The sequence below is a fragment of the Xenopus laevis genome, chromosome 6S (assembly GCF_017654675.1).
Source record: "Xenopus laevis strain J_2021 chromosome 6S, Xenopus_laevis_v10.1, whole genome shotgun sequence".
Lineage (NCBI taxonomy): Eukaryota > Metazoa > Chordata > Amphibia > Anura > Pipidae > Xenopus > Xenopus laevis.
The window spans coordinates 71,994,504-72,017,512 of record NC_054382.1 but is presented as its reverse complement, the minus strand read 5'-3'; the positions used below and the strand labels follow the sequence as shown (position 1 = coordinate 72,017,512).

Here is a 23,009-nt window from a genome sequence, read left to right as displayed (position 1 = left end):
CTACGACTTCGACTTCGATTCAAATGATTCAAACTAAAAATCGTTCAACAGTCAAAGTACTGTCTCTTTAAAAAAAACTTCGACCACATACTTCGCCACTTTATCGTTAGATTCGAAGGATTTTATTGTTCGATCGAACAATTTTTCCTTCGATCGTATGATTTGCAGTAATTCCTACGAATTCGATATTCGAATTCGTAGGATTTTACCTTGAGGGTCGAATTCGATGGTTTATTCGACCCTTAGTAAATGTGCCCCGGTGTGTCAGTCATCATACATCTCAAAAGACAAATTTTCACTTGGTTAAATTACTAAAAAGACATAGTTTTAAATGTATATTGAGTTTATCTCAGCCCAGTGAACCATAGAATCCATGCATATGTTTGTTCTACTTGGCCAGTCAAAGCTAACTACTAATTGTCTATTATTATTGGATGATGCCAATTATTGTCCATATTACTCCTCTTGTGTAACCTGAACAAAAGACTATCCTATTACAAAAAAACTGTGGCTGATATAAAAAGGTGTCTTTTTCCATAAATACTATTAGTTGCAGCATAATAATTCCCTCTATTTAGATTTTTGGACACAAGTAAGTATAATCTACCCCAGTGACACTTTTCATATCACTTTAGTTGATTCTCTGCGTATGTATCTGTCATGAGTGGCTTCTCCTCAGTGTTGTTGCTACTCTGTATATATATTTGGTTTCTTTTTTTCAAAATAAGAATGCCTTTTGTAAAGCATTTTAAATTGTATGTTAAACACAGTGGGTGTTACCTGTATTTCTGAGTCTAAGCTCTGTTCTCATAGACTGATAGACCAAATTTCTAATCTCTGTCTTGGTAATATAATTGCATATTATTATTGTGTACTAAAAAGCCAGAAGTCCAAGCAACACATTTTGGACTGTAGAAGATGCTAATAGTGTCTGATATATAAAAAACATAAAAGGAGATCTTTAGTTATGCCAAGGCTCTAAAATTATTATGTATTTTTAAACAGATTTTCCCTTTGTTTACTCATTCCTCATTTTATTATATCACAGACAAAAATTTTCACATGCAGGAATAAAATCACAAATGGGGAAGATGCCGCTGCCTTACTGGGCTATCAGCCCAATCAAGAGATTGGCTGACTGCATTTTATAACATAGAAGCCAATTAAAATAATGGCTGCTCTGACAATCAACAGTGCTTGAGTTGATGCGCACTGATCAGGATCCTTGCCCCAGTTTCGGATTGCAACATGTTATTCCTGTATACTAATGGGTTTCCAGGTAAGGGTTTGCTAAGTAAGCTGAAAAACATCTGAAGACTGCTAATGTTGCTTGTGATTTTGTTTTAATAACAGATGAATTAGGTGACTATTATTAATCACACGTAGAAGGAGGCCGGTAGAATTGATATGCATGCTGCTGTATTACTGGAATGCATTGATTTCACATGTAGGGATGAAAATCTGGCATATAACCAGGTGAAATGTCGTTCATGCAGAAACACAAAGAACAATAACTTATTAAACCTGCGCTCAGTATTGTGGAGAGAACTATAGCTTGATGTAAAATACTGACCATAATAAGCATGTAATTCTGTTGTGATGGTGTCGGCAACGTAGGTGTCACAAACTAGAAATGTAACAAATTTTATTTTAGCGCAGATGTAGTCTGTATAGAAAATTGCTGCTTTATCCCAGTGTGCATCTCAGCTAGTATGATGCTTTTTTATTGTGCCGATATTGCATTTATATTTAGTTGTAATTGTTTTTTTATTTCTGAATTGTAAAAAAAAAAAAAAAGGAGAGAATGAAATGTAAATACCACAATTAAAGACTGAAAACATTTATCACTGATTCCCAGATGCTGCCATGCATAATACACAGAGAGTAAATTGTCTACACATTTTTGTAAATTAACAGACAGAGAAACAGCTTTCAGTTACTGTATGTTATTTTATCTGACAGTTATCCACGTGTTTGAAAAAAAAAAATACTTGGTTAAATGGTTAAACATGTGGCACCACTTATCCCTAGACTGCAGCAAACTTTATTGCAGAGAAGGTACTGTACCAATAATACTGCAGTGAATGTGAGATGTAAGTGTGCTTTCGTTTGGGTATATTGTATATATCATGTTTTTACACAAGGAATCCATGGCATGTTTAAATGCAGTTGGGTTGTTTCAAGACGTGTTTTTTTTTTTTAAAAAAAACAACACTGTTGACTTAAACCAAGTTATTGTTTAACTTTCATCTATGCAAAGTGGAATATGAGTGAACAGCTTGTTGAGTGCATGTAACATTCCTTATATGCACAGTTCAACTTCATGGAAGTTGCTAGGCTTTGGCAACCTCTACAAACTCAGCTAGAACAGAACCACCCTATTGTAAATATAGATTGCACTAGCATCTTGATGTGTATTGAGTAGATCTCCAGTGATACAAGCAATTTCACAGCCTATAGCACATGCATGATCTGGGCCCAAACTCCCCTACCACTCCTTTGTATAGTTAGAAGAAAATGCTAATACACCAAATTTAGAGGTAAGGTATATTTCCTCTTTTAGAAGAGTTCAGAATGGAGTTCCACAACATCGATTTATAGTTTAGAAACAATTACTTTTATTTATCCACATTAAAACAGCACGCGGAGTGTGTCACCTGACATGTTTCTAGCGTTTCTGCCCTTAATCATAAACTTTTATTTGCTGGGGGTTTTGGTTGTTGGGGAATATTCTGATCTAATTTTAACAACAGAGCTCTCGCCTGAAAATCCATGTCTTTTGTATGAGACAAATGTTCTTTATTTTGCAGGAAGTGCAAATTAACAACATATAATTTATTGTTTATCCTTGAAATATTGCTGGCTGACAGTATTCTTTATTTTGTTACATTTTATAGATTTCTAAACTGTGCCGCTAAACTACTAAATTCAGTTGAGTTGATATTAATATGTAATCTGGTAAGGACAATTGAGGGAAGCTGCTTACATTGAGTAATATGAAGTACATTTTTTTGTCGCAGAGGCACAGGAGTCTGCCATGTTTGGAAATATCCCAGGCCATTATCTCTCCCAGAACATTGCAAATTTTATTTAATGAGACTTCAGGGAAATTTATTTTTGAACAGAATAATTCGTCATTCATGGGATGTCCATGTTTTTAGGTGAACATACAGCATTTAAAAAAAATAACACAGAGTTGGTACAGGATATAATCCCATTATGTACTGTGACAGCCTTGTAGACCACAAACTTTCATGGCCCCAAAATTCATATCACTTATTTACTGTAGGAGCAATATCACCTGCACATACAGTATCTTGATGATTTTAAATCCTAGCCCAGTTAGCAATGTTCTCATAATTTGTGGTCACCGTCTGACACCCACACATTAGCTCTATGTACTGTGAGGTTTTTACTATAAATAAATAACAGCTCCGAATTTACCCTTCATAAAATTGTCTACAACTTCTAGAATGTAAAAATAAATATTTTAGTTCAAAGATGTTTTTGTTGCTCACTGTAGTGTCTGTTAAAAGGGTGCTCTGCACTGTGATATGTTAATGAACCTGGAAAAAGTAACCTTTATACCATGATACTTACTGGGATGTACTCCAAATTGTATTATAAGCTGCTATTTACTACTTTTATTTACTTCTAAATGCCTGCACATCTTATTTGACATGTGATACATGTAGGATTGTTGCATATATTCCCCTTAAATGTAGCAATAATGCCACTTACCCTTTGCATAGTTATTTTATGCATGCAAATGCACCACAAATACCACTGAGGTTATAAGGCTCAATAAGAATCTTAGTTACTGTCATAGTGCTACCATTTCTTATAAGTGCACCTTAAATGATGCATGTGCCTCTCACATGATATATACAATAGGACATGGGTCAGCAGCACTGGGTATTCTGCCTCCAATCAGACTTGGTCTTCACATATTCTTGTTTGCTGATATATTGACCCCCAGGCACAGTGTTCCGCTTGAACAAAACATGAATTATTTTGACGCGCCAGTTTTTATGTGCAGGCCAATTTTGACTTGCGCCAAATTTTTTTTGGCGTGGCCGATTTTTTTTTGCCACCGAAGTGTTGCTGCAGTTTTGGGAATTCATTCGCTTGCATCAAAACATAGAAATACATGAAACTGTGAAAAATTTGCGAAAAGCATTAAAGTCAATGGGCGTCCAAATAATTTTGACGCTCGCCAATTTTTATGCACACGCCAATTTTGACTCGCGCCAATTTTTTCAGTTTCGTGAATTAATTTGTTGTGGCAAAACATGGAAATTTGCCGCAAATTAGTGTCTGGTGAACTTATTCGCCCATCACTACCGTGCAGTGTTGGCCTTGTCTATAGGGGTAACTTGCATAATCCATATTTTGTAATATTACCAAGGGTTAAACAACATATATTGTTTGCAGTCTGCAGCTTTCACTCTGCAGGTTTCATTTCAGCCTTCAAAGTGCTTCAGTGATAGTGTGAGAATCATAGGTCACCTTCCTGAGGTGTGGAAGAACAACAAGCTGATTTTTTTACCATTGTTATTATTTTTATTGTAGAAAAGTTCTTGTTTTTTTTTAAATATCTCTACATATCTCTATAGTAGCTACTTGTGCAGTGCATCATGTTATTATTGGCCTATTGTGTTTTGGTGTATGTTTTGCTTTGTTTTATTATTCAGCATTGACTACCTGCTCAATCTAGAGTTCATTATCAACCTTTTTTTAACAAGGGTAATTCTGTGTGCTCTTAGCATTTAATTCTGGCATTACACTCTTGCCAACCTTACCATCTGTTTGCCACTCCATTGGTCAGAAGAACAACCTGGCTGACTGAGCCAGAGATAGCTGACTGATACCGATGCCAAATGTTTGAGCAGAAATGTACACATTTAGAAAAGGAGTACTGAAACAGTAAGGATATCATTTTTCTTCCAAATGACAAAGTATTACTTCATTGTAACAATCAAGGAGTATAACACATTTCATTTGTAGACTCCATGGGGCAAATTCACTAAAGGGCGAATTTTCGCCAGCAAACGATCTGCCACACTTTGTGGCAGATTTATCAAGGGTTGAAGTGAATTCGAGGGAATTTTCGAAGTAAAAAAATTCAAAATTCGAAGTAATTTTTTGAATACTTCGACCATCAAATAGGATACTACAACTTCGACTTCGATTCAAAATAAAATAGTTCGACCATTTGATAATCGAAGTACTGTCTCTTTAAAAAAACTTCGACTTTAATACTTTGCCAAATTAAACCTGCCAAAGTGCTATGTTAGCCTATGGGGACCTTCCAGAGCAAAGTTTTTGGAAGTTGTTTGATTGTTCGCTGAAATCATTCGATTCGAAGGATTTAGTTCTTCGAATAAACGATTTTATTTCAACCACAGGATACCCAAATCCGATGAAAAAAACTTCAACTTCGATATTCGAAGTTGAAGTATTTCAATTCGATGGTCGAATTTCGAAGTATTTTTAACTTTGAAATTCGACCCTTGATAAATCTGCCCCTTTGCGTCACTTCAGGCGCAAATTTGTTACCACTACACTAATTCTCTAAAATGCGGAGTTGTGTCTCAGCAGCCGAACGCATTTCATTGCAATCTTTCACTAGAGTTTATTTCTGCCTAGCGAAACTTTGTTAGTACTCTTACGCTTAGGTCAATTGGAATAGGGTGGTACTTATAGGTCATATACTGTATTTATTAGAGATGTTGGTGCAAATGCTTGAAGTGGCCACTGGTAAATTTTCACTATTGACGGCCACTTCGCCCTTTTGTAAATCTGCCCCCATGAATGTCCAGTGTGTCTTTGCAGAACATACTGGTATTTGATTCATCTCAGTCCCATTTACCATTAAGCAATATGCTAATTTAGAATGATGATCACAGCAATTCTTAGTCAGAAGCAAAGTAAACAAAATAAATCCTTATTAAGTTACCCAGTGGAGGCATTATATCAAATGTAGTTGTTTTGCCAGTAACACTGAAGTTTAGCACAGGCCATCAGCATAGGGGCAATGGTAACATTCTTAATGTGACCCTTCTAGTGGAAATGGTGCAAGACAGTTTCACATTATAAATAAATAACACTGAAGTCAACTGAGGTTTAGCTGTATTAATGGAAATATTCTTAATGTGACCCTTCTTGTGGAAATGGTGCAAGACAATTTCACACTATAAATAAATAACACTGAAGTCAACTGAGGTTTGGCTGTATTAATGGAAATATTTGGAAAATAAATTATATGGAGATTTGTGAGCATAAAACTATAGTGTTGTATATTTTTAGACTTGTAAAGCACTTACAGTGTAGGGTGTGAGTTGGTGGTTCAAGAAGACTCAACCCTTAATAAAAGAAAATACCACTTTTTGTCTACCCTGAGGCTGGCAACTGTTTCTACTGAAGTTGGCCAGACCTGCAACCAATGTAATATAGGCAAAACAAAATATTACTTTTCCAGCTACTGGTATATTAGCTTTTTAATGGAATAAATCCAATTAAAGCTCATCTAATATCAGGATACAAATAATAATAATTCCATCTTCAATAAAACACAACACTGCATTGTAACCAGCTCTCCAGTGGAATTATTATTATTTGTATCCTGAAGTTTATGTGGACCTGGCGAACCCCACCACTGTATGATTGGGCAATTGACACTACTACACCAAGGAGATATCCAATTTGTGTTTGAATCTCATCTAATATCAACCTAAGCAGTATCTGGAAGGAGAGGCACTAGATATAACATAAGTTGCTGCGTTAAAGTAGAAATGTATGCATTTACACTCTTCTTTATTCTCTGGGGTTCAATGTTGCTTAAAGTATGCTTCTTAGTATTTTAACTGATTACATTTTAATTTTACTTGTGCTACATTTGCCATGTGTCATGCTTCTTCCTAATAAAAGCGTCTCCTTCTCAAGTAAATAATGATCTTGGGTATGTTTCACTTTTTTTCTTATTTGAAAAAGTACAATTGTATATAGCCATAATACTTCTTTTATTGACGTTTCTATTACAGGAGCCAGGTTGTATTTCTGTTTTTTTAAGGAATCTGTAAGGAAGATAGAAGTAACCCTATATAATGCAGTAACATGGCACCACTCTTATTTGTTTCAAATTGCAAATGTTTTTGTGGGGCCGGCTCGGCAGCTGCTAGATAAGAGGGGCTGCAACCAGTACAATGGTTTAGTCCAACAGGGAGGTCCAAGCTGCAGCTATTGGCCATCATCGGTCAATGGGATGCCAGGAAGGCTGTAGGTTAGACATAGCTGACATACAGTAAATACTATAAAATATTAGTTATTATAATATGTTACTGCCATCTATGTGGATTATTTTGTTAAGGACATTTGCTGACTAAGAACACCCTCTAAGGCATCCAGGTTTACTTCAGTATACCAGCCAGCCCTGAATGAGAGAGTGATTTGCTTGCCTGCTTCACTTTCTCTCTCTGTTTTTTGACATTTTTAACTTTAACACACAGACAATTTGAACATACAGCATAACAACAAATCCTCCATTCAACAGTAGAACTGGATGTGTGTTCATAAGGTCTTTTCCATTAAACATCTCATTTCCATTTGGCTACGACAGTCTCAGTAAGTCATTATTTAGAAAAATTAGCAATTCAAACTGAAATCAGAAGGTTTGGTGCAGGGACACACACCATAAATAACAACTTAAAACCCATTCATATTTCAAAGCCAGTGCCTTTTATGAGGTTGTGTGCCTTAGATCTGGGATGAGCGCTGGCATTTAATGATGAGAAACAATTCTTACTTAATGAAAGTGATTTTTGTATATTGTGGCTTTAACAGAAATGTGTTTTTTTGCCGTTTTCTGTTTTATTTTCAGTTAGTTCACAGTAATTTTCAAATGAAGAAAAGAATACATCAAAGTTGTCTTCCACCCCATGTTTTTGTTTGTTTCTCACTACTACACAAAATATACCATGTTGTTAATACCAAGATGCTGTATCGTTTGGATTTTTTTTAATTTAAACTTTAATTCAAGTTTAACATTGTATGATTTAAATTGTACATGTGCATCACATTTGCTAAAATCCTACCTATTAACTTCTTCAGTTTGTCCATGAAGGGGAAAAATCCTCTTGATTCTAAACTGGCCAATGTCTGGAACCATATTGTATTTCAGTAACGTCATATTAACATCCAAATCTGTCTACCTATTGTTTTACCCAGTACAGGTATGAGACATATTATCCATAATGCTCTGGACCTGGGATTTTCCAGATAAGGGGTCTTACTGTAATTTGAATCTCTGTACTAAAAATGATTTAAACATTAACTAAACCCAATAAGACTGTTTTGCCTCCAGTAAGGAGTAATTATATCTTAGTTGGAATCAAGTACAAAGTATTTCATTTAATTTTGAATTATTTAATTATAACGGAGTCTATGGGAAAGGACCTGTAATTTAGAGCTTTCTGGGTAACAGATTTCTGGATAATGGATCCCATTACTGTAATAGCTCTTTAGGAGTAGAATGCTACAAGATGACCATTCTTACTGTGTAATGTTTACTAAAGTCATTGGAGAAATGTGATTTATTCATGTGACATATTTGGAAAAAGGGTTGTCACTTTTCTCCTTCCTGAAGGAAGTGCAATCAGATAGTTAAGTTTTCTTCCTTTGTCTTACAAATACAATAGTGCTTTCATGCTCTGTGGCTGGGATAATAGCTCCTCTCTCTGTAAGAACATTCACACCACTGCAGTCTACAAGTCGGCGCATCGCACATGTGAACAAACAAGGCAGAGCACACATGCGCACAAACGTGGCACTGCACACTTGCACAGAAGTGCGGTACATCGCACCAAAGTGGTGGGGGGGCTGGATTTAAAAATGGTGCACCCCTAGGCCCCTCTCCCCCCACCTGTTCATGACCTGCTTGCACACAACCCCTGTCCCCTACTCGTTTGAACACCTCCCTGCTCCTGACCCGCCTGTTCCTGACCTGCTTGCACACACCCCATTGTCTATCCATTAGCACACTCCCCTGCCCCCAACGCACTCGCACACTGCTCGCAAGTCGCAACCCCCTTCACACCAACCCCACTGCTCACTTACTTTGCAGACAGTTCCTTAGATTGCCAGAACTGGGGGCAGTTTAGATGCGCCTAGCGGGCGGTGTGCCGCCCAGGGGCGATCCTGGTCCCTCGACTGCCTGAGGCAGCAGCAGTTGCTGCTGCCCCCCCCTCCCCCGGAAATTCACCCTCTTAAAGTACCAGGAGCAGCATTTTTGCTGCCCCTGGTACCTAGTGGGGCGCTGCCGTCTGAGGCGACAGCCTCAATTTGCCTCATTAGCGAAGCACCCCTGGTGCCGCCCCAAGCAATATGCCGTCCATGGCCCGGGCATTTGTGTCCTGCCTAGAGGTCTGAATCTAACTGTTTACACGACTGGAGAATTTTGTGCCCTTAATAGTAATAGGCAATGATAGTGACAATAACAGTTGCGGCCAAATTTTTTAAAGCATTCAGCAGTACCCCTGGATGCTCCTGCAAGTCATGTGATTGATGCCCATAAATGCAGTTAGTCGGGGGGGGACATCTCCGAGTTTTTCCCATTAAACTGAAGTCCCAAAAAATGCTCTTAATCACCCTGCATACCCCTTCTTATTTAGCAGAGTAATTATTAACATAGCTGGAAAGGGTCAGAAGAAAAAGGCCAATAACGCAAAAAGTATGACATATAAATTATTATTACCAATTGCAAAGTTGCTAGGAATTGGACATTCTATAACATACTAAAAGTTACCTCAAAGGTGAACAACCCCTCCTTCATCCATAGTGCTGGTGCATAATGGAAACATTTAATGGAGACCCTTGGCTAATGTATATAAAAACTTTGGACTTAAAATAAACAGCCACTGAATGTAGATGGCCCAATGAAATAAAAGACATAAAGACATAAAATAGAACAATGAATTCATGAATTCTTAAAACAAATATGTAATGCTATAGTTAAGTTCTGTGTTTGTGTAGATTCCTCCTGGATGCTCGTTTCCTCCCTGAGGAGGAAATCAGAGCTTAATTGGTATCTGACAAAGTTGACCTTGGTGTGTGTACTGATGGGCCTATGGCAGGAAATTTAGATTTTAGGTTCCTCGTGGGTATAGCTGAATATGAATAATTAAACCAGCTCTGTAACTAGTATTATTGCTCAAAGGAATAATCATAATAGTTACTGTCTATAAAATGCGTAGGAATCAAGGAGTCCAAAACAAAAATGTCCACCAAAAAAGCATTTTTTCTAGTGCCAAACTAGTGCATAACGTGTGGCTTCTTTGATAAATTGTTCTGCTAAACCTCTGTCACTTATTTGTTATTTATATATCTTACCAATATTCAGGCTGAATTTATTTGTCATTGTGGTTTTTCATGGAGCTATAGCCAGTGGGCAGTTGCAAACAGCTGTGTATTCAGCTGGCGTATAAGGCTGCACCAAACCAAAGATATTTTGATCACTGTTCTCTATTCATGATTGAGAATTTCAGATTCCAAACAGGAAAAAATGTGTCCACTGGGGCTAGAAATGCCACTTATTAATTCTGTTAGATATAAATGGCCTATTTATTCATTTGCTAGAGCTTCATACCAACTCTCAGTATACAATGTGTTTTGTTTTTCTCTCAGTATTAATGTGCAGATGCTACAGAGAAAATTGGCTTATGAAAAGATGTTTATTTTTTGGTTGTTTTCTTGTTCATTTGTTCATAGTGATGAGCAAAAGTGGCAGATTTGGATCTGAATACAAAATTTGCCTTGACTTGACTGCTCCTTAAAGGAACAGTAACGTCAAAAAATAAAAGTATTTTAAAGTAATAAAAATATAATGCAGTGTTGCCCTGCACTGGTAAAACTGCTTTGTTTGCTTAAGAAACACTATTATTGTTTATATAAATAAGCTGCTGTGTAGCAATGGGGCAGCCATTCAAAGGAGAAAAGGCTTGGGTTACACAGTAGATAGCAGATAAGTTCTGTCTGTCTAATGGTGTTATCTGTTATCCATTAGTTAACCTGTGCTATATAGCCATTTTTCAATTTCCGCCATTGCTCCACAGCAGCTTGTTTATATGAACTATAGTAGTGTTTCTGAAGCAAACAGATCAGTTTTACCAGTGCAGGGCAATAGTACATGATATTTTCATTACTTTAAAACACTTTAAATAGACAGGAGGATGGCTGGAGAGGGCTCTGATTTGAATGATTGATTGATTGATATAGAAGATAAGGAGTCAGGACATATTAACCCAAAAATGTTAATCCAGTCAGAACCATCAGGAGAGAGTATTTCCAAATAACCTAAAATTTGTGTGCATTGAAAGTTACTTAAAATCACTTTTTTTGCAACATTTAAATTTGGGGTTTACTTCCCCCTTTAGTCAAGCCTATTATCAGTCCTAACAGATGAACTGTGATTTGTACCCTGACTAGATTACAAGTGCAAATAAGTGTAGTTTTCTTGTAAGTAATAAACACATTTTATTAGAACACGTTACATCTGCTAGTTTAACAGACACATTATTATTTCCACTGCTTCTTCTCGTAATCCCAGTGAGAAGAGAAGCCGCTGACAGGATTAACTCTCATATCAATCATTCGTTTTGCTTGCATTGCTACCCAGTCCTCGGAGAGAGTGTGAGGAACAGGACCATACACTGGGGAGGAAGACAGAAGACAAGTGTTAGCAGCATCAAAACATCATTGGATATTGGCTTGTTGTCACAAATTGTCAAATTGTTGGATAATTTTATATAATACACAAAAGCCATGAATATCTTATAAATTATATCCTTATAAACGGTGAGTTCTGATGTCATCAGTTATAAACGGTGAGTTCTGATGTCATTTCTGTCACATGACTCAACGAAATTTGTGTATTATAATAAATAAAGTACCCCCAGTTGTAAAATATGAGGATATTAGAAGTTACCTCGGAGTTCCATGACCTGTATAAAAACACTCGGCCTTTGGCCTCGTGTTTTTATATGGTCATGAAACTCCTCGGTGACTTATAATATCCTTATATTTTACAAGAGGGGGTACTTTATTCACTATATATATATATATATATATATATATATATATATATATATATATATATATATATATATATATATATATATATATATATATATATATATAGATATATAATGATAAAAGTTCAGGACAGAGTGAAAATAAAAAATAATTCTCAGTTTGACCCCTTGTCCTGCTTTAGCCACAGGCCTTTGCACTCCAAAATGTGTGCCCTATGAATACAGTGCTACCTGTTTTCAGAAGGATTGTACTCATGAGGGGCAGAATAGGCATGTTGCCTCCCCCCGTCCCAATCCCTAAGCAACCTGTGCATCTAATTAATGGCAGGCATGCAGGGGTGTAACTACAGAGTAAGTAGACCCTGCAGCTGCATGGGGGCCAAGAGGTATAGGGGCCCCATGAGGTCCTAATTAATGAGAAATTTCAGTATTTATTGGTAAAACAGGACATCCACTGGATATTTGGGGGGCCTTAAAATGTATTTACTGTGGGGCCCATTAACATCTAGTTACACCACTGCAGGCACGGGCCACAAAAGTGCCCTGTAATTAATACCTGTCCTATGGCAGGAGGAATGGATGGAGCTATAGTACCTTGAGTCCATCAACATGCCACTGGGCCCTAAGTACTGAATTTCTAATTCAATGCTAGGTACAGGGCGCAGCCAGAACCCAGACACATGCATTTCTCAAGGTATGTGATTTTAATGCTCTAGCACTTGCATCCAGAATCATAGCAGACCCCTAGCAAGTGGCTGGAAACTTAGTCTGACAAAGCTGGACTATACAACCAATATAATCATATCACTATAGATATATATACATAGCATAGACAAATCATTTTTTCATTATGTCAGTTCTTTTCCTATGTGTAGCCCACCACCCACCTTTCCCTTATCCAATGAATCTATAAGGGCTGAACTCGACAAGCGATTGTTGTGGGATCCGCCACGCTGCAATAAAACACAGGCAACAAGTTGGAATATAATGGGAGTGATATAAAGATTGCAGTTATAAACTACAGTATTTGACATGACTGTCGGATGTGAACGCCGCACGCCACGTCTTCATCCGACAATCGTGTTGTGTGTAGTTTATACCTGCAATCTTTATATCACTCCCATTATATTCGGAGCCTCCAACTTTTTATCTGCGTTTTGTTGCAGCATGCCGGATCCGACAAGAATCATTTGTGGAGTTCAGTCCTTAGGCATTTTTACCTTAAGAAATTTAAAAGAAATATCCAACTTCTATTCTCAGATTTATACTTCCGAACAACCGTCATCCAGTTTATCTCTCCACTCTCATCTAACAGCGAACTATTTCTTCCTTGTACTACAGTGTTTTTCAGTGACTGGATGACTGAGCACTATACAGAAACAAATAAATTCTGCTAATAAGCAGACTTGGTGCTCCAATAAAATCAGGTTTTGTTTATCAGACCCTTTCTGGCAGTTTTCAGCAGTGCACCCCTGAGACTGTTTAGCTCGGCCGCTGCTTCCAGCCAACACGCCCCCCAGTGGCCCTATAAATCTCACTACATCAGCCGCTTAACAGTGTCAGGAACATGCTTTGCAATGCAAAACAACTGTTGGGATACACAGCCTCCTTCTAAGAAGTTTCTTAATGGCAACATTTATGCTTATACTTTTTGAACTCTCTTCCTAATGGATAAATATTTGAATGAAATTGCTACTGAAATTATATTTGCCTGTGTGTTTACAACATTAAGCAGCACAATTTAAAATGGGGAACATAAAATAAGACAAGCAGCAAGATAAAATATTTAATTAGAAATCACAAGACTAAACAGGGTTAGGCAGTAGAGATCGCCAAGCACTCCCAGAGGCTTAAATGTAAGGTTAATCAAATTTATGCAAATATTTGAAGGGTATATCCTGTTTTTGTGCTAAACATGCTTTTTGTCTATTGTTTTCAATTAAAAAATGTATGACTTTTCGTTGTATTTCCTTCTTTTTAAATAGTTATAAATCAATAAAAAACACTGAAACCTAAAAAACAGGGTTTATTGTTATTTCTTGTGCTACACAGGGCAAACATTAAAGAGAAGCTATTCCATGCTTCCTGGTTCTTGCAAGGTAGATGATTAAATTGCAATGCACTGACACCCCCACCCCCCCGCATAATGGACTGGTGCTTTTCTGTTTATCCCAATAAAAGGGTGAAGGGAGGGATTGTGTAGTGAAATAAACTAAGCTAATTACAGTGTTGTTAGAAAGTATGAAAGCAGAACTATGTTGTTTAATAGTGTAAAAAAACACTAAGATTTAATTCTATTTATTTTGAATGTTAAAAAAGTATTTGTGAATACTGTGTTTTTCATATGTATTCTCAAGCATAATACAGGTATGGGACCTGTTATCGAGAATGATCAGGACGTGGGGTTTCCAAATATGGGGTATTTTTTTAATTTGGATCCCCATACCTTAAGTCTACTAAAAAATCATTTAATCGTTAATTAAACCCAATAGGTTTGTTTTGCCTTCTTTAAGAATTTTTCTTATTACAGGGAAAAGGAAATACATTTTAAAACTTTTAATTATCTGATTAAAAGGGGGTCTATGGGAGATGACCTTCCTGTAATTTGGAGCTTTTCAGCAACTTCCCACTGCCTTTACAAGATAAAATTTGAGAAGGTACAATAAAGGAGTAAAAGGCATTTCTTGACTATATAAATTAAAACCTGCAGCATAACTCCCATGTCACAAAGTGCAGAAATACCAGCAGATACAGTACTTTACTTTTACAATACTTTTTGTTTAACCCAATCATGTATCATTCAATTTGCAAGTCCTTTGGAAGTTAGAGCCAGTGTAAAAACACAAACATGTGCTTTTTAGCTGCATGGGACATGAATGGCTTATGCTGAATGTCTGGATAAGCAACTGAGCATCTTATTTTATACTGTACAAATAATGAATACGAATAACAAAGTCCAAATACTCCAAAGGTCAAAAATAAATGTTCGATGCTCCAAGGGTTAAATGCAAATTATCCACACACCAACGCATTGGGAAACAGATTTAACAGACTTTATTGATGAACAATCATTTTCTGCTTTATTGTAAGTATTATATATCTTTCTTTGATTAAAGGTGCTGATACAATTTTACACAATGGGAGCGCACCCTTCTTTTATGTTTATTTGTACATATTGTCTGCCTTGCAAAAACCACCATCATTGTACAGAACCCAATAATAGGAGGTGACAATAAAAGTACTGGATCTGGGTGGCTATAGGACTACTCAAGAATATTTAATCTGTTGCATCTATTGACACAAACCACTATGGGAACATTGGAATTAACACCATGTGGCAGTAGCTCCAGGGTTACTCAGTGATAATAGATACATTTGTGCACAATATATCAGAGCAGATTGGAGAGGCACAAAAACACTTATCACTAAACTAAACTAAACTAAACAGAAGTGCAAGTGTTTGGCTGCAAATACCATTTATTGAATAGGCACGATATTTCCATACATTTGAGTTCTACTACACTTGAATCTGAATGTATAATGATCCTATTGCAAGTGTTTTTTTAAAGAGGTTATGTTTACCCATAAACTGGACAAAGATTCAAGCCTAATCATGTTCAGAATAAACATTGTAAGACTTTCCTACAGGACTAACAACTTTATAGAAGCAAAAGAGATGACTGACAGTCTGGTGGCTCGATGTTAGCACTTCTGCCTTCCAAGTTTAATTCCAGCCAAAGCACTATATGTCCTCTCCGAGTCTGTCTGGGTTTTCCTCCCATGTTTCAAAAATGGGAACAAAAATATAGGATGAAAATATACTGTAGAACACATATAAAACATTTTTGTACATTGTGCAATGTAGCAGGCGATGCAGAGAGAGGAGTATGTGACCCAAAGAGCTCACTATTTAGTTGTTTGAAAAAAATGAGATGAAATTGAAAGTTGAAGTAAAATTAATTCTAGAGCTTTAATGCAGAGAGTTCTGGGGTAGTTTAAATGACTGAGCGCTGCACAATGAAACGTTCTGATGTCTCTGTATGTTAACAAAACAAGTGGTCACGCCGTGCCCCTCTGTAATGTAAGCTTTTCTACTTGGCTCATGTTCATTGTTCACATGTTCTTTTCTCTTTATTTGATTGGCTTGAGCATCAGTACTCATGGTAAATTTGCAGGACGGCTGTGAGCTATGCATGCGGACACAGAGATTATCTGCTATACTGTGAATGCCAGCTACTCCTAGAACAGGGGGTTATGGTTCACACTTCTACAGGATGGCATCAAACTTTCCGTGCAAGTGACATTGTGGGAGATTAAGCGTAGGATTGTCTGGTTATTATTCTGTTCTATACAGTTGGTGCATCAATGGGCCATCTGTTACAACAGCTTATTGGAATAGTCACAAATAATGAAGTCAGTGGTACAGTATCCTGTTTAGCTCCTATTGTGCAGTAATGTAGTTAAATAAATGACTAGATCAAAAAATACCTGCAAAAGTTTCTCTTTTATTACTTTGATAGTACCTTCTATTGCTAAACATGGGCTATACAGTATATTGTTCAGTATAGACTCAATAGAGTTTATGACTTTACCTATTTTTATGAGATTCATTTATTACATATATTGAGATTTTTACTGCAATATGTTTGCACATGAGATTTAACAAGGTGATAATACATTTGAATGAAGATAAGTAAGACTGTAAAGAGCGAAGTGACAGAGTCAGTGGTTAAATGGGTTTTACATTTATCACTGGGGTAGTGTGATGTCACTTCCTACCTAAAGCCCTTTATATGTGAAACACACCTGTGATACCTGATCATTCTGCTAAGCTTGAAAAAGGGTATGTTGCATGCCTGAAACATCGCTACAATGAATGAAATACAGGTTGTATTTCTGTACAAGATGAACTGATAATATATTTGAATAGTATATGGATATTCTGTTAATAATAATGTTCTTGGGGAAATTTATTATGTATATTACGCTGTGTGCATTTTAAAATTAACTCTTCCATTGTTGTAAAGCAGATTCTGCCTCTGCACATTTGTATTGGTACCCATTAGACCTTTACCCACAAGGCAATTCTGTGCACAGGTGCCTTCCTGGACTTGAATGGGAGGCTCAGCAGCATCGGACTGGGGAGCCAAGGACCCACTGGGCCTGCAGCCTCAGGGGACCCCACACCATCCCCTGGGCCCACCAGCCGCAAAGCCCTCTCTGCACTCCGCCGCCCCCTCCTAGAGCCTGCATGCATGCACATACCTCTTTCCAGTGCGTCAGCCCAACCTGGGTCAGGAAGGGAGAGAAGGAAAGGGAGTGCAGGGAGAGGGTCTGGGACTGCAGGGCCCAAAAAAGCTGTAGCCTACCGGGTTTTTTTTCAGGTGCCCCACCAGACCCTGGGGCTCAGGGATCATGGGAAGCATGTTGGTGGTAAAGGGCTGCAAGCTCTGGTAAGCCACAACCCTGTCATCTATCACTAATAAAATGTTTCTCTATTATTTTAGTAAAAGCACAGAAAATTACTACAAAATTAATTGGTATTCTCATAGTTTTATGATGCAGTGAGAGTCAGAGGAGCCCCAGCACTCCTACAGGTGTTCCACTTATGGTAGATTGTGGGTAACTTATTTCAGCTACTAAATTGCGAAATGACAAGCAATTCATTACATTGTGAAGTCTAATTTCCACAATGTGTAAAAAAACACATCCATAGGTACAGGTATGGACCAATTTGAGCTTTAAAAAATATGTTCCAAATTCTTTAGCATCTAAAGTGCAACTGGACTCCTATCTATTGTCTGAACATGAACCAAGGTTGGGGGGGGGGGTATTTCTCTTTGCACTGCAGACTGAACCAGTTACAATGTCAGTCACTTGTATAAACTGATAATGCGTGATAGCATGGTCAACACAGAGTGAAAATATCTTATCAATGAACGTTGCAGGCAGTTAGGACTTATGAGGGTTGCTGGTTGCTATATGCAACTCTTTGGAAAACAATGAAACTGATTTTGTGCAATTTATAAGCATCTAAATACAAACCTAACATGCAACTAAGTGACGTCAAGTTAACACAAAATGGACATTCACTCACATATTGGAAAGATGTGTTCACTTGCTCAGAAACAGTCATAGTAAACTGTATATAAGAATACTTTAGTCATTGATAGTGATTTGTTTATATTAAAAACAAAGTCCCTGCTCCTTCAAAACTATAGGATCATGATGTGACTGAATGAATGTGACATTGCACTATGTTAAGTTAATTCATTAATTAAACAGCTGCCACACACTGTCCTGTAGAGGCACTAATAGTGACGAGTAGCTTGTATTTCTCTACTGGAAATGGGATGGGCACAAAGATGTGGAGGTTCCCATTCTGTGGACATTACTGGCATGACTCTTTAATAAAAATACATTAATGGACAGAGGCTGACAGGCAGCATTTTTAACAAAGATTCTTTTTTCTGGCAGTTGCAAAGGAAATTCGTTAAAGAAAGGAAATTTGTTGGCAGGCGTTAAGTCTTTCATCGGTGACAAAGGTGGTTTGTTGAGCAACACAGACACTAACACCAGGCCTTTTTATCTCTGCTGGCAGTTTAACTGACAAAAACATTTTGCTTTAACAAAGATGTAGGATTCAAACAAACAGTTTCTTAAAGAAGAACTAAAACCCACCAATACAAAAAGCCCCTACCTACTACTCTAGGTAGACCCCCCTCCCTGCTTCCTGGCATAGGTGATTATTCCTGAAATTGACCCTAATTCATTACGCACGTATGGGTGCAGAGTAAGCGCAGCGGAGCTCATGGGCGCCAATCTTCCAGCTCTTCAGGAAGTGAACAATGTATTGGTGCATGCCCAGTTAGAGCAGTCTTCTGCGCATGCGCATGCGCCAAAAGTGCTTGAAATTGTCGAAGGGAAGGAAGAGGACCTGAAGAATATAGATGAGCCGGAAGACGGCACCCATGAGCTCCACTGCGTTTACTCTGTACCTATATGTGAGTAATAATTTAGGGGCACTTTCAGGGGTAATCACCTTTCCAGTTGGGGGAGCAGGGAGCGGGGACTATGTAGGGTAGTGGGTAGGGATTATTATTATTGGGGGGGGTTAGTTCTCCTTTAAATACATTACCCCTAAATGGCAGCAACAGCATCTTGCACAACCACAGTGGCTTTTTCTGAAAAACATATGCTTGTAGAAGAGCTGCCCATTGTGGTAGTAGGATCTTGTGTGGTGCTACACTATTTATAATCCATCTCCATCTTTTATTAAACTGCAGTTCCCAGCATTCCCTAATAGTCTGCAGATGTTACTGAATACCAGCTTGCAGATGCATGTTGGGCAGCCCTTGAATAAAATGTTCCTGTTATAGCCCCTTCCCATAAGGGCTCTTACACATGTGAGGTTTTTTTATGCAATTAAAAATGAATGCTGAATGGAAAAAAAAGTGTGTTTTTAAATGTAACTAGTTTTTGTGATTTTCAAAAGCAAACTTTTATTCCATTGTTCTGCTAACATGCAGCAAGAGCAAGAAAATGCAGCAAATTAAATTTATAAAAATATAATCAAATAATAAACTATATGCAGTGATAGTGTTTTAGCCAACCTGTGCCTCTACAATCTTTGCAAAACTACAAACCTAGCATGCGGTAGCATACCTCCCAACATTTTGGAAATAGAATGAGGGACAAAAAGATTTGGCGTTTGGAGTGCGGCAAAATTATTGACCACGCCCATGTTGTGGCCACACTCCCTAATTACCATGTTTATTTTACAAAATTTGGCAGCTTATGAAAGTTAGAACACTTGCAGGGGAATGTAATAAAAGTCGCAAAGAGCAAAACAATTCGCACCAATAAGACTAAAAATCCACATCTCGCAATGTAATATTGTTCCTTAAACTGTTATTGCATTGCGAATTTTAATTGCGCATTGCGAATTTTAATTGCGCACTCATAAGAAGTGCTTGAAGGTGTCGTAATCTTTTGGAGCAAACATAACAACTTTTTCAGTTAGAAGTTTTATTACATTGACTGCGCATTGGCGCAAACTATAAAATTCGCAAACGGTCTTCACTGTCGGAAGTGGTCGCTATACAGTTTCCGGGCTCGCAAAAGCTATATTAAATTCGCACAAAGCAAAATTTGTTCGCGCAAAGGCATAACTTTTCGCATTGCGAATATTTTTTCCGTTAGCGATTTTTATTACATTCCCCCGATGGTGGTTTTTATGTGTTATTACTGTTTTGCTAATGAAGGTGAATTGCTTTAAACTGCAAGTGACAGTTTCCACAAGAGACTTGCTTTTCTTAAATTGTTACAATTGATTCTTTGCTTATCTCAAATTTCTACAAAAGTATCCAAGCACACCTGCCACTTATTCTGGGCTCTCTACCAAAAAACAAAATAGTTCTAGAAACTTTGTATCTTTTTCTGGCTGTTCAGCGCAGGAGATCAAAAAGAAAGTAGAGGCATTTCAGTAACAATCCGGCACTTCTGGTTGAGCTGTCAAAATCGGACTGTCCCGCGAAAAATGAGACAGTTGGGAGGTATGCATTAGTAACTATGGATTTTAAAAGATGCTTGGTGTGTTGAGTACAACAGATAGTGGGAATTTCTTATTTTTTACTACTACTGGGAGTAGGTCATTAACCAGCTGACAATCAGTGAAAGTAAACAATTTTATAATCCTTTTGAACAGCATTAAATATGCATGAAAGCACATGTAAGCAATGTTTCATGAAATATATCTGCCAGGGAAAGAATCAATTGTATATTTAACTAGTGTGAGTGGAAGTTAATATGCTCATGGTGGGCCAAATGGGGTCACTCCAATCATATTTGGACAAGGAGTTTATGCAGAAGAAGACAGTATTTATAGAATTTTCCAGCCTAGAACCCTGAGTTGGCAGTACACATTAGCTTTTAAATGGCCATGCACCTTTTAAAGTAAATCTAATGCTAAGACCTCATATAATGAAAGTAGTAAATTAGTTAATTTAAGAACAGGGCACAGTGCTACATACGTAAACCTGAGTCCATAGGTTTCATTAAGAGGAGCACCCAAAAACACTTGCCATAGTATGCTCTCCATCCATGGGAGGCAGGTCCGAACTGGGATTCACAATAGGCCCTGGCATTCCAAGTACACAGAGGCCCAAGCAGCCCCCCACCAGCCCGATAATTAGTGAATGTCTATGGCAACTTACAGCAGCCCCTCTGGCATTTGCCAGAACCCACAGTCTGGGCCTGATGGGAGGTCTGTCTGAAGACTAAAGACCTTGCAGTTTGGAGCTGGACAGCCATTCTTGCAAGTCACTAGCTTTGTATACAGAATGCCATGTTTGCACTTATAAAGAAAAATTAAGAATAGTAATAATTACAATAATCTGAAACCCACTAGGTTTCTAAAGGACTATGTGCATGTACCAATGATACCCCAGGAGTTTCCAATAGATTCTGATGTACAGTTCCCTGTATCGGGGTTTCAGTGCATCTTGGGAAAAGAAAGCCAAAAAATAGGGATTCATGCAGACTGAAGGTAACTTTATTTAGAAGAGGAAGTAATATATAGATAGATGTTTACTCATTTTCTGTAGGTGCAAAAATAGGTACAATTACCCATAGCAACCAGTCATCTCTACATTTCTGCTCTAGCCTCACCAAAGCTAAATGTACGCTTACAACTGGTACATAACCTGGTGCAGATAATCTCCCATGTTAAAAAATAAACCCTGTGATTTTTAATTGAGAACAAAACTGCAGGCCATTGGCACTTGAAAGGAATGTCTGGATTCACAAAATATTTACCTCCACTCACAGAGATCTGACTTCACCTGGATGTATCAAAATATCTTGAACACAAGAACTTATACTTGTGCAAAAATGACTGGAATGCCAAGGATCAACTCTATTTATCTGTTGAAAAATGGTTAAACTTCACCTCACTTCAGATTTTTCCCCATCTATGTAACTGAATGTATGCACGTTCTCTGCATTCTAGCAGTGCTCTGGCATTGTTTAAACATATGTGTTTTATTAGACAGAGCATTGGGCGAAGCCAGCAGCAAATTAAAGAAACAATCACAAAGCCTGAACTCATTTAAAAACTCATACTTTTAGTTATTTACATTAGAATCAAAGCCAGACTGTCTATTTGCTTTGTGACTTAGCAGAAACATTTGCCTGAATGCACTTTTTACCTACTCTGATATTTTGTGGATACAGACAATTAACTGTCATGCTATCAAAAGAAAGTGGTCATGTTGTTGCACTTTAGGTGTTACTGAACCTCAGAGCATTCACTAATAGCTTGAGCACTGGAGGATGGTGGGTAGTTCAGCAAATTCTGGAAATGTTTCCCCAACTTGGATACCCTTATACTCGCAGTATAGCAAGGGTATAATCTGTTTGATGGAAACATGTTGCCCTTATTTAGTGATATAGTGCAAACTGAATCAGTGCAGTTGCTAGTACCACCCAATCAGCAATTGTCTTTCATTAGACAAATGTGAATCTAATAAAAGCATACGGTTGAATTGTATGGTGCACTACAGCAAGTTGCTCCCATATTAGAGAGGTATTTACCAATACACCGGACTCAAGTGCAACAGCACTAAATGGCACAAAATAAAAAAACATCAGCACTGAATCCAGAGGACTTTTTGATTTCCATTCCATGACAAAAAAATCTGTAGCTGAAAAGGTTAACATCTACAGCCTCACAATGACGTAGTATTTATGCCTTAATGAGAGGGCACTATTTTGAATAGTAGAAACAACATTTGAATGGGTTAATTGGGTTCTTTCTGATCTGTGCTGTTCTCTTCTTCACATGACTCATATCACACAGCAGCTCTTTTATTTTGTAAACCTTTGGTTTTTTTTTATTTTAAGAATGCAGAATGCATACTACTG

The 23,009-nt window shown here is 37.5% G+C and overlaps 1 protein-coding gene across 2 annotated transcripts in view; it reads right to left on the bottom strand.

Moving 5' to 3' along the window:
• Positions 1-11,501: 11,501 nt before the first annotated feature.
• The window catches only part of LOC108720086, a 41,882-nt gene continuing 30,374 nt past the window's right edge, over positions 11,502-23,009 (bottom strand). For both annotated transcript variants that reach the window (XM_041567664.1, XM_018269465.2), the window contains exon 5: positions 11,502-11,705. In XM_041567664.1, coding sequence (XP_041423598.1) covers positions 11,572-11,705 — 134 coding nt within the window. In that variant the 3' untranslated portion in view covers positions 11,502-11,571. The remainder of the gene's footprint in view (positions 11,706-23,009) is intronic.